Source organism: Littorina saxatilis, linkage group LG4, assembly GCF_037325665.1.
Source record: "Littorina saxatilis isolate snail1 linkage group LG4, US_GU_Lsax_2.0, whole genome shotgun sequence".
Taxonomy (NCBI): domain Eukaryota; kingdom Metazoa; phylum Mollusca; class Gastropoda; order Littorinimorpha; family Littorinidae; genus Littorina; species Littorina saxatilis.
The window spans coordinates 29,770,554-29,783,167 of record NC_090248.1 but is presented as its reverse complement, the minus strand read 5'-3'; the positions used below and the strand labels follow the sequence as shown (position 1 = coordinate 29,783,167).

The 12,614-nt window shown below is 41.0% G+C and overlaps 1 protein-coding gene across 1 annotated transcript in view; it reads right to left on the bottom strand.

The window, feature by feature from the left end:
* Nucleotides 1-10,362, bottom strand: part of LOC138964440 (TBC1 domain family member 25-like) — a 30,596-nt gene extending 20,234 nt beyond the window's left edge. Inside the window, exon 1 of the mRNA XM_070336393.1 lies at nucleotides 9,990-10,362. Within this exon, the coding sequence (XP_070192494.1) occupies nucleotides 9,990-10,043 (54 nt within the window). The 5' untranslated portion in view covers nucleotides 10,044-10,362. The remainder of the gene's footprint in view (nucleotides 1-9,989) is intronic.
* Nucleotides 10,363-12,614: the final 2,252 nt, after the last annotated feature.

The window sequence follows — 12,614 nt, the reverse complement described above, 5'->3', positions numbered from 1 at the left end:
ATATCACCAGCATGTTGGTAGGGCATAACAAAATCAGTTTTCAGTTCCCTGAGCGACCATATCTTTTTTCCTCCAGACCCTAGAACTTTTTTTTTTACCCTTAACTTTTTTTTTTATATACTGGCCAGTTAACCAACTTTGTTTTTTGCCTGGTCATCGGTAAACATTTTTTTTATTGGCCAGCTAGTTTGTTTTCTGGTAACATACATCAGGGATAAATATTCTACAATGTGGATTGATAACTCAAAATCCTTTAATTACATTAATTAATCCCCGAGTACGCCAGTACTAGGGCTCAGCAGACTTTAATTGTGTGTCTGTCTGTCTTTCTCCACTTAACAGCTTATTGCTGGGAAACTACTGGGCGCAGTTCGTTCAAAAGTTGATACACTAACTTGATAATAGGTCCGATTGATCGTATTAAAACTTCATAATGTTACCTGGGACCTAAATGCGAAATAAACCACAAAAACGACTTGGCCGTAGGAGGAGTTCACACCAGCAGGGCAACATGCAGCCACTGACCTGATAGAACAGCCGAACGCGTCACACAAAAATACGTCATGACAAAGTTACACGCAAAGCGAAAGAGACTTTGACGTCATTTACTTTTGTTCAGAATTTTCCGTCTGTTCCTAGCTTGTCAGTGAAGACCTGACGTGAGTAAGCTTACCCAAAACGTCTTTGTTCTCTATTCTCATTGCAGCTGTGAAATAATCAGTCTTGTGTCTCGGTCGTGTAGGTACAGAGTCAGTGCTTCTGCGATCATTGAGTTCGTGTTGATGACGGCTTCAGTCATAAGACAAAATAATAAGCGAATCTATCGCGAGGAAGACGTTTATATGTACAAATCACCGAACCCAACCCACTGATTTTTTGTGTGCATTTTTCTGAAGAATAAACTGCATGTGGTTAATTTTATCCGTTTAACTCATTCGCTGCGTGTCGGAACTGGAATTCCGACACCTGTGTTTAGCGTTGGCTGCGTGCCGGTACTTGAGTTCCGACGGATATCACGAATTTTTAACGGTGTAAACGGTCCTGCTGACCAAGGGAAACAACCCCTGCAATGAACTTCTATCTGTCTACAGTGGTACCATTCACTGTAAACAGTTCCTTCCCTTAAATTGTTGGGATTAATAAAAATTTTGTTGACGGTGTGCGACCCACGTGTTTTGACTTTTCCAAGATGGCGGATCGTTCTGCTGAGACGTAGTAACTTGAAAAGAGTGCTAGAACGTGTTATTCAGTACGGTTCTGATTTTGACCTCAGTGATGATGATAGTGGAGATGATATTTTAGATTCTGGTGACGAGTTTGTGCCAATGGACGATCATTTGGGTGATGATTCGGGCAATGCAAGTGTCGATCATGACATTGTGTATGATGAACCCATGACGTAGAAAGTTTTTTTGTTTTGCTTCAAATTGGATTTTTTGCCTGGATATGAAGACAACAAAAGGTATGTACTTTCAAATGTTTCATATATTTTCTAAAAGAGTAAGTTCCAAACTTTGCAAAAACATAAGGTATGTAAGGTTATCTTGTGTTGTTGATTTTTAATAATTTTTTCAAAATGGCTCTAAATCGCACGTTGGCAGGGAACACAGTTAATGCTTGTCGAAACGAGCCATAAGGCTTTAGAATAAAAGATTTCACGCATTGCTTGGCCATCTGATCACAGATGAGGTCGCAGTTTGTAGGTTGAATCTATGAATCGGCCAGAGATAGATCTGCATTTCTGGTCAGAAACCAACATTCACATCACAGACATTCCAAACATTTATATTTATTGAGTGAGCCAGTTTGAAGAGTACTCGGGTCCAGCGCGAGCGTTTTTTTATTAGAACTCGATATTCTGTTATTCAGCTTAAATATTAAATAATACAGTCAGTCTAATGTAACTGAATAGAATTCCTTGTAGATTTTGACAATCTTCACTGACAGTTTCATCAAAAGCTATAGAATGTTAAACCAATGTACAATAATACTGCAAGATAATTATAGCACATGACCTTTATTCACATTTCAAACTCATGGATTAGGTCTGTTGTTTCAGTGTAAGTCTAAGTTAACTGGATGTTGCACTATCAACAACTCCATCCAGTTACTGCTGGCAGTGACTTTAAAATGTCATAAATTAAAATAACTAATTATAAGTTAACCCCCCCCCCCCCAAACACACAATGTAAAACAACAAAACCAAAAGGGTGTGCCTGATAAAAGCAAAACAAAAAAGTAATAGCTAAAACTTTTGTTTTAAATTCAGTAAATGCAGGGCCATATGTTGCAAATAGCCTGTTTGATTGGTGACAGATTCAGAGCTGTCAGTTTTCTAATTTCATTGAACTTGTACTTGTAGTCTGTTTTCAATGATCACATCCCAAGCACTGTTCCATGATGGGCGTTGCTCATCTACATATCTATTTACTCCCTAAAGCTGGTAGCTTTGCAGGGACAAACAATGGAACACTACACTGTGCAACAACACCTGTTGCTTGCATCAGATGCCAGCCAGTGTCAACACTGTTCCCCTCTGACTCTGAGTGTAAATCGTTGAAGTGAAATGTCGATCAGCATATATGTATGGCAAAGGCCTATATAGCTTAAAGTGCACCAAATCCTATTTGTTGGCAATAATTCCACCTGACTGGGAATGTCCATGTATATCAATGTATCAGTGCTGACACAGCCAAAAAGGAGAACAGGGACAGCAGCTGCAAAACAAGTGATTAGTTCAACAAGTGTCAACAGCCTGCCCTCCTTTCAGTGGTTTCACCCAAGCTACTCCATGCAATAACGCTGATACAGAAACACCGTCACTCTGTAACACTAACTAAACAGTTACAGAGCACAAAGAGATTGACCTGCAAATGTTGTATTATTTAAGGGTCTGATCAGATGCAAAACAGGATAAATCTGGACTGACCCATTTGGCAGATAAACGTAAACCCACTTTTATATGAGTTGTTCTTTGCTACGTACTGGTCACAAGTGGGGGTCAGCTCACACAGACGCATTTTTTCAATACAGTCTAGGTAAGAAACTGGTCACAAAGCACCCAGTACATGCCAGAGAGATAGGAGAATTGGCACAATCAAAGAAAATACCAAAATCATTCAATAGATATATATATATGGAAATATTAAGATTTACTGTGAAAATGCTAGCAAAAATGGCGTCCAAAAATGGGAACGCACACTTGGTGCGTCTTTGAAGAATTACCTCCCGTTCTGTGTTGTTGATAATAGTCGTGTTTGTGCTGTTTTTGTTGAAATAGTATCTAATAAAACTGATGCAGTTCTTGAAATGTTGCAAATTATTGTTGTCTTTGTGAAATGCGAGAGTGTTCTGAGGCGTAATCTGCATACGGCTGATGTCCCACATAGGGTACCCCACTTCGATCAGCGTATCACCCTAAATGAGCTTCATAGCAGAAAAGCAGATACACTACCAAAACACTGCATAACAGATCTACAAGTCTGAGCCAGAATCATTGAAATTTACTTTCTGTATAAAATATTGCAATCAAATTTGTTCACGCCGTCACACAAATAACGCAGGTTACCCTCGCCTTCGATTCAAAGTAACTCCAATCTGACTGAATTACCATCGAAACGCAGATGACGAACTGATTCACCACACATTTGTGGTATTTTACACACAAATTTCAACTGTGTTGTTTCGCGATAAACAGCCATAAACAAACAAATGTGGCGCCGTCACGTCGCCTCGGAAGGAATAACACAGGTGACCAAGACTTGTTTCCGATACCTGTCTGATTAAAATCATCGTTTTTTTCACGAATGACGGCTCTTTGGCAGATCTGGTGAGTTGGAAACTGTCTATGTTTCATTTAATGTCAAATGCGTACATTCTTGTCGATATTGTTACCTTTGGGCTCATAAATTAAGTCAATCGTCGTGTTGTCCGAAAGTGACTTTTGTCAGCATAGAACTTACTGTGCTTTGATCATTGACTGAGAAGAATCTTCCGATGACACTAGTTCATTTCACTACGCGACTGCAGATCTGCAAGGAAACTTATGGCAGGGGAAATAAGCTTAACTGAAGACGAATAAGCGGAGTAACTGTTCTTCAACGGATTGCTCTCACTGATCTAAATATTTAGATCTTGTCGTCTGCTAGTCTGCTAGTAAGTAGTCTTCGGTCGTGTGAAAGTCACATCTATTTCGACTGTGTGCATCGATCCGTGTAGTGAAATGTTGATCTTTGATGATTTGGCAACATAACTTCGCTAAATGTGCTTCGAGTGTATCTCCCCGTTAACCGCATTTGAAAACGTCTTTTAACAAGACCATGTTTCGACAGCCCAGACGGGGAGGATCCTCGATAGCTCACAGGGTATATAATGTTTTCCGCCGTTTTTTGAAGAATCCTTTCAAATTTGCTATTCCAAAAGTACCCTATGACACGACTCGAGTGGCAAAGAACATTCTCTGCAATTCCTGTCTCATTCCGTGCAGCCGTTTCGTGTCCTATCGTCATCATACAAACATACACACAAGAACCAGCTTTAAAAGTTAGATTATGTAGGAACCATGTGAACCAGTGATTTTTTCTTATGTACAACAGATACTACAGTATTTCTGCTTTATGAAAAGCAATATTTCAAAAACAAAACTAGAGATTTGAATTTTGACCACTTTTCCCCCTTTCTGTCACCAGTACTGAAGAACAACTCATATACATGTATATATATATATACATCACAGTAAAAAGTTCAAAACCAAGCCATAATGTCTCATCTTTCTATTGAACACAGACAAAGCGTCTATAGTTACAACACAAATTACAACATAGTACGTCATATGAAGAAGATAATATTACGTCTTCTACCAGACTTTTTGGCTCACGTAAGTGTAGCCTATGCGATGCTAAACTTTGTCTGTCTGTGCGTGTGTATGTGTGTGTGTATGTGTGTGATAGAAACTTTAACATTTGACTGAACACCGAAATACTAATTTTACCTGGTTATTATCCAAGCAACAGCTTCAAAATATTGAAGCAATGATCAACATTTCGTCGGCACGTATGTAGTTAAAGTGTGTATCCAAAGAAAACGGGTGGTGGGGGATTTTGGGGGGGGGGGGGGTAAAAACAGCTGACTGGTTTGTGTCGTGTGTGGTATGTAGACCAGGTCAGGGGTCAAGGTTAGGTCAGATCGCGTGAAGGATTGTGGTATAGATACAGTTATCACCGAGCTGCAGTTCGCCGATTCGGAGAAGACGACTCATGATTTCACATTGTTCGGTTTTGTAGATCCAGAAAAATAGATAAAGAAGATACCAAAAGAGATTTCCTACAGGTTAATCTGCACAGCGTGTTTCCAGTGTTTGCGCGAGGAAGCGCTGTCGAAAGCGCAGTGTCGATCTGGCCATCTGGCAGTCGTGTCCCCGTAAGTACTAAAAAGTAGGCTACAGACAGACAGATCTAGATCTAGTGTCTCGCACTCTTGCACCGTATCACTTATGCTTACTGTTTCTTTCTTTATTTATTTGGTGTTTAACGTCGTTTTCAACCGTTCAAGGTTATATCGCGACGGTATGCTTACTGTGTGTGTGTATGTGTGACGGAGTGATTGAGTTTGTGTTACTGTTTGTCGATTTCTTACATGAGCCGTGAAGGCTTCGCCTCTTGTTTCAATTGGATCGCTTTAAAGGCTTTATACATATCGTCGTTGTAATTACAAAACTTAGTACCTCGTATGAAAAAAAAGTTGTTAGCTAAAAATACAACAGAAGCAACCTCGTATCTTCTATTTTATGACATATTAAGTTTCTGTCCAAGTGTGGCACGGAAACCTCGTAAAATGTTTTTGTTTTTTTGCGCTCTCTTTACACAAATGAAGATACAAGTTTTCTTCAAGAACTTTTGTTCACCTTAGAAAGCAGCTGGAAATACAAGGTTTTCTCACCTCATGGGCAAATAAATAAGGGAGCTAACTTAGTAACTATTGTTTCAGTTCCAAAACCTAAATAATCTGAAAAAATCAGTTCTTAAAAAGGGGGTACATTTACAGAGGTTCTGACCAGAATGTATGAGTCTGACTCTATGAGGAGACAAGGTCTTAAAAGGGAGGTTCCATTGTATGAGGTTTGTGGATTACAACGACAATATGTCAGTTTTTATTGTTACAATTTGTGCACATATTTAATAAACACAATGCGCACTTCATCAGTTCTAAAATTGTTACTTTGACTGAGTATAAATCATTGCGACTGCAGCTGACTTATAGTAGGTCGATTGGGTGGTCATCAGACCTGTTTAACTGTGTATATATATATATGTATTATCTTCCCATTTGAATTCCAGACAACTTCTACGTACCAAGTCACCCTGTGACTGAGTTTTAAGTAATCTGTTACACTCAACAACAAGAAGCTGTTAATAATGAGTTGACTGGCCTTTTCAGTACCTATTATATGACTGCATTTAGTCATGTCAAGCAGAATGACTGTTAAATATTTGCACTTGTGCTAAACCAGACCGAGTATCTTTTAGTTTCATGAACCGATTGTGCCGGTTATTGAGTGCATGATGATAATAGCAATAAACATTTTCTGCTGGTGGTGATGCTGATAACTGAAGTGCACATCACATCGTACAGTTCAGATCATGTGCACTAAAACTAGATTAAATTACCAACGAGAGTTTGATCATAATTTTTTTTTATTCATACACTTAACTTTACAGATGAAGACTAAGTCTGTCTTGCATGCATCTGTCTCTTTGACATGCCTGTTATCTATATATCTATATATATATATACGACTAGTGTCTGTGTGTCTGTCTGTGTATCTGTCTGTGTATCTGTCTGTGCGCGATGCACGGCCAAAGTTCTCGATGGATCTGCTTCAAATTTGGTGGGCATATTCAGGTAGACCCGGGACACGACACAACCTGGTCGATATTTCAACACGTGCTCTCAGCGCGCAGCGCGGAACCGATTTTGGTTCCACCTCAGCTATTTTGGTTCCACCTCAGCTACCCGGGCCCCCATACCGACACACCATAGCCGCTACACCACATCACAACGCCAAAGTTCTCGGTGGATCTTTTTCAAATTTGGACACCGTATTCAGCTACACCCCGGACACAATATCATCGATGAGATATTTCAACACGTGCTCTCAGCGCGCAGCGCTGAACTCATTTTCGTTTTTGTGTTCATTTCACCATTATAAGTAACTCTTCCTTATCTTCTCCAGTGTTTGGCGTTTATCTCCCTTCCTTCGTATGGCTTTCCCGTTCAGTTGTAAACTACACTGCGCTGTCCACTGCGCTGAGCGTCTTCGGATATTCCCGGCGTTCTGTTACTGGTACTATTTTTAGAAGGTCAACGCAGTGTACAGAACGTAAATTGGACCCGTAAATTATCCTCACTGTAAAAGTGCAAAGGTCGAATCAATTTATAGCCACGCGAAAAATACACTGTCATCTATCTCTCTATAGATACGGCTTCTCTGTGTTTGTGTGTGTGTGTGTGTGAGTGTGTGTGTCTCTTATGTAAGCAACACCTGTGCATTGTTCAGTTCTGTTTGTGATGTGGTCTGGCGGCTTTTGTGTAATTTTATGTACTGGCCTTCCTTTGAGAAGCCATAACTTGCTCAGTCCTGTTTGAGTGGAGTTCGCCTCCAAAGGTGATTAACACGGTTACATTCGTCGACAAGGATGGGACTCGATATTGTCAGGAATGGCATTATGGCCACTAAATCATTTACGTGCTGTTCCCATTCCACGAATCTGGGAGGGACCTAAGCTTGGCGGGTCCATTGTTCGGACCCGGCGAAGCCGGCGTACGGCTCTAAGTACTTCTTCCCGGCGAAGCCGGCTACCCGGCGAAGCGGGTATTCATTCTAGTAATATATATAGTCGAACCTGCCCTTGAGACCACCTAGCTGCCACTTGAGACCACCCCAAAGGATCCCCAAGGGTTTTTACTATATAAATCACCTGTCCATAAAGACCGCCTGCCTGTCAAGACCAAAGACCACTCAATTTCAGTCCCAAGTCACCGTTTCAACCTGTCATGGGAGACCACCCAACGTCTTTCCTAACTCTAACAAACCCTCTTCACATTACAGGGTTTGAACATGTGGTCAAGTATGGTCCATGACAATTTTATGATCTGACCTGATCTCATTGGGGCTTGACAGTCACTCCCGGCCCTCCACCCACCACAGGCGGAAGGTATCGTCCACTGGACTACTACTATCACAGAAAGACTACAAGGTACGTCACTCACCTTCGAGTCTTCTGTGTTCTTGGAGTCGCTTCCTGGGGAAAAATATTGTTCAAGACGGTTTGCCTCTTCCTACAGTCTGTGTAAGGTCAAATAAATACAGTTGAATGATTGTTTGAACTGTATGTACCTTTAATTTTCAGCTTCCGTCCGCTGCAGGTTGTTCTTAACCATCATTTGGACGAATCTTCGTTTGCGAGCCGCTAATATCCACTTTGCGTCAAATCATGCATCCGCACCGAATATGCATACCAGCGCTCATTGGTTAATAACAGGATATTCGATGATTATTTTCATTGGTCGACTGAAATCGCCTGCATCGGTTGCGTTCATGCAACGAAGAGTGGCAACGATATGGCAGAGGCCAACGTTATCCAAGCTGCTCTTGGGGGGCATAATTTTTTGTTGTTAGGTCAAGCCGGCACAGGAAAGTCTACTTTAGTTAAAAAATTAAAATGTCAACTGGAACAAACAGGAAAAACAGTCCGCATCACGGCAACAACAGGTATTGCAGCCAGTCAGCTGAGCGGCACCACAATCTACAAATTCGCTGGGATTATGGATGGCCGTTTTAGCGACAAAGATATCATTAGTCGTGTCATGCATGATGCAGATTGCGAATAACACTAACAACAGTAACAGCGATAACATTAAAAAAAAACCACACATGCATCAACACACTATATACACACATAATTTTGAAAAAATAATGTTTACTTTCAGCTAATTTTATAAAACGAAACAATTTAGTTTTTCGCTCGTTTCTTGTTCATTCATAAATTCAGTACTTACCAAAAAAATAACGTTTTCCTCATTTTGAATGAAGTGGCAAACGGTTCTTCACTAATACCGAAAGTGAAAACTCCTGTGGGTAGCTTCCCTTTGCTGCACAATATTTACGTATATATTTTAGACCAATGAGCGCTGGTATGCATATCGGTGCGGATGCATGATTGGATGCATGATTTGACGCAAAGTGGATATTAGCGGCTCGCAAACGAAGATTCGTCCAAATGATGGTTAAAAACAACCTGCAGCGGACGGAAGCTGAAAATTAAAGGTACACACAGTTCAAACAATCATTCAACTGTATTTATTTGACCTTACACAGACTGTAGGAAGAGGCAAACCGTCTTGACCACTGAATATTTTCCCCAGGAAGCGACTCCAAGAACACAGAAGACTCGAAGGTGAGTGACGTACCTTGTAGTCTTTCTGTGATAGTAGTAGTCCAGTGGACGATACCTTCCGCCTGTGCACCCACCTCATCTTCGTAAAGAAAACATCCCCGCAAAACATTTCCAAAACATTTCTCTCAAAATGTCTACAGCAGTGACTGCATAATGCAACTATGGGTAAACTAGCTTATAAAGATAAAACCGTCACGATCTGTCTCTTGAAAAATGATCTCATCCACTACACTCTACAGAACTTCTCCGAGGGAAAGGACCTCTATAGTGCCAAAAGAGAGACTACGTAATCTGTCCTTCGTTCATTAGTTTCTCTGTCTTTCCTGCACACTATGCACATCATTTTGAAACTCCGTAAAATACTAGCCAATAGTGTCTCAATGTGTCATACTTCTTCTACAAACAAATTAAAATGAGGTGTCAAAAAGTCATCGCCTACACTCATACACCATAGATCATAACATTAGTGGTCTTGCACAAGACAATGTGTTCGGATTCTCAAAGCACTGGGAGACAAAACAGACCAAAACTTACCTTCACTTTGATTCGGATCACTTCTTTATTTTCAAGGCTGTAAAACCCAGCCATTGTGATGGAATCTGCAGTAAGCACTTCCAAGAAAAACGACAAAAAGTCACAAACGTTTCCCTATGAAAATTATCGTCTGTGAGTTGTCATATTGCAGCCTCGATGTGACCTGAAGAAAACATAACTCTCAGGCAGAATTTTGTGGCAGGGACGATAACTCTCCCCAGACTAGTTGAGCAGACGACGCAATGTTCTTCTCAATCGGCACACTGCGCAAGGATATGTTCTGAAACATTTACTCTCGAGAACAGACAAAATGCTTTTATATCAATCTTCATGCGCAGTTTACCATCACTGACTGAGTTCAAAATGCGCCCAGTTTTATCTAGTCAATCCTGACAATTAATTCGAAGTCCGAGTCAGTCGACTGACACGACTAACTACTACTCAGTCGTACCCGCGGCCTCAGAGAGTGATCAGTGACCCGGCGGCACTGACAGACCTCACTAGTTGCAAATACAGCGAAAACAAAAAAAGTAGACCTTAGGACACAACCACTGCAACAACAAGTTATTTTGCCGACAATTAATCTTCAACTATTTGCCTAGCCTCGGGCCGCCGATATCTAGTCAGTCAGTGAGACCGATCGGAGTTTGATTATGTATCACTGATTGGTCTCACAGCGGTCCTGGTTTATTAGCAATCGCACTGACAAGAGATTGATGCTATTTTTGTTCACGTCCTAGACCCTATTAGCTTTTTGACACACAAAGAAAGTAAGAACAAAAGGTGCACCATCACCAACAAAAGGTGTGACGTAGATAGGACTGATCGAGGTGACCGGCTGTGTCATCGTGCTCAGTGAAAACTGGACATGACTGTGACTCATGTTCGAAAGGATTAACTTACGTCCTGTGATCTGGAAAACCGCTATAGTTCAAGTTCAGGTAACTGATTGTGAAAGAGAGTAATTGTGGTCAGTAGTGACAGTGTAGTGAAACTTGATTAGGCTAACAAAAAGGCCCGCTTGCGAAGAAACAACTTGTTTTCAGTTTTTTTGGTGTGGTGTGTGTCAAGCAGTTGAGGAGAAACGAAGGAAAAGAAAATATACACATCCGTAAATCAGTGCTGAATTTCATTTTTGGACAAGGACTGAAACAGAGAAGCCATCTGAAACTGAGCTTAAACCGCTATTCGACGGCCATTGTAGCTAGCTGATAAAGAATGGTAGGGGGAATCTTAAAGCTAAACAAAGGCCGCGAAGAGAAAACAAGTTACTTGCATTTGCACACAGACCGTCCTACCGCCGCCGGCGACGGAAACTTGTAGCCTCGCTCGGACAGACTGACAGACAAACAGACAGACCTACAGGGCACACAGTTAAAACATGTAGGCCCTACACACACACACACACACACCGTCACACACACTGCACACCGTCACACACACACACCGGCGAACACTGACACTGAAACACACACACATACACACACTGGCACCGTCACCGGCACACACACACACACACTCACACAACCGCATGTACAACTTCCTTCTGCCTCCCCCCCCCCCCTCTCTCTCTGTCTCTCTCTCTCTCCGTCTCTCTCAGTCTCTCTCTCTCTCTCGTCGGACACCTTCGTCACTCATACTTTTCATCAGCAGCCAATATGGACGCATAGACAATATACTCTCTCTCTCAGTCTCACCCCCCCCCCCCCCCCCTCTATCTCTCTTTCTCTAAATAAGTTTACTTGAGTCCCCAGCACATTTTATTTTTAAGGCACTAAACATAAGGCCTCCAAGATGTTCAATAATATAAGCGCTGTTTGTGCGTGTGTCGTGTGCCTGTATGTGTGTGTGTGTGTGTGTCACAGTGTGTGTGTGTGTGTGTGTGTGTGTATAGCCGGGTATATACATAAATTTGTGAATGCAAGAACTATTTGTTTCATATTACTGTATGCCTTTTTAAGTGATTTGTCTCCGACTGTATTCTCAATATTTTTTAATTCTGCTAGACTAGACTGTGGAGGTTGAACGATATGTTTATTCTACCCTGTGTTTTATATTTTGCCTTTGAACTATATGTTTTTCAGTGGTTGTTTTTCTCACAAAGTTGTGTGCCATGCTTTTTGTTGTTTGTTGGTTCGTTTCATATTTTTGTTTGTTTTTGTTTGTTTGTCCGTGCACCTTTTATAAGCTGATATAAGCTGGTTCCAATTGTTATGAATAACACAGAAACTGTTGTTTTTACCTAGTCTATAAGGCTTTTATTAGCTACTAATAATAAACCATCAAAGCGTCTGTCTTTTTCTCTCCCTCTCTCTCCTACCCCACTCTCTCTCCTACCCCACTCTCTCTCTCTCTCTCTGTTTAAAACGTGTCATATACATATATATGCCCTGTCGCGATATAACCTTGAACGGTTGAAAACGACGTTAAACACCAAATAAAGAAAGAAAGAAAGAAACATATATATGTAAGGTATAATGCCATGTATGTCTCAAAGGGACAGGTCGGAAGATTAGGCATGGCCTAAAACCTTCATCCCTTCGTAATAATTAAGGTTTTGAATCTGAATTCTGAATCTGAATTCTGAATCTGAATTCTGAATCTGAATTCTGAATCTGAATTCTG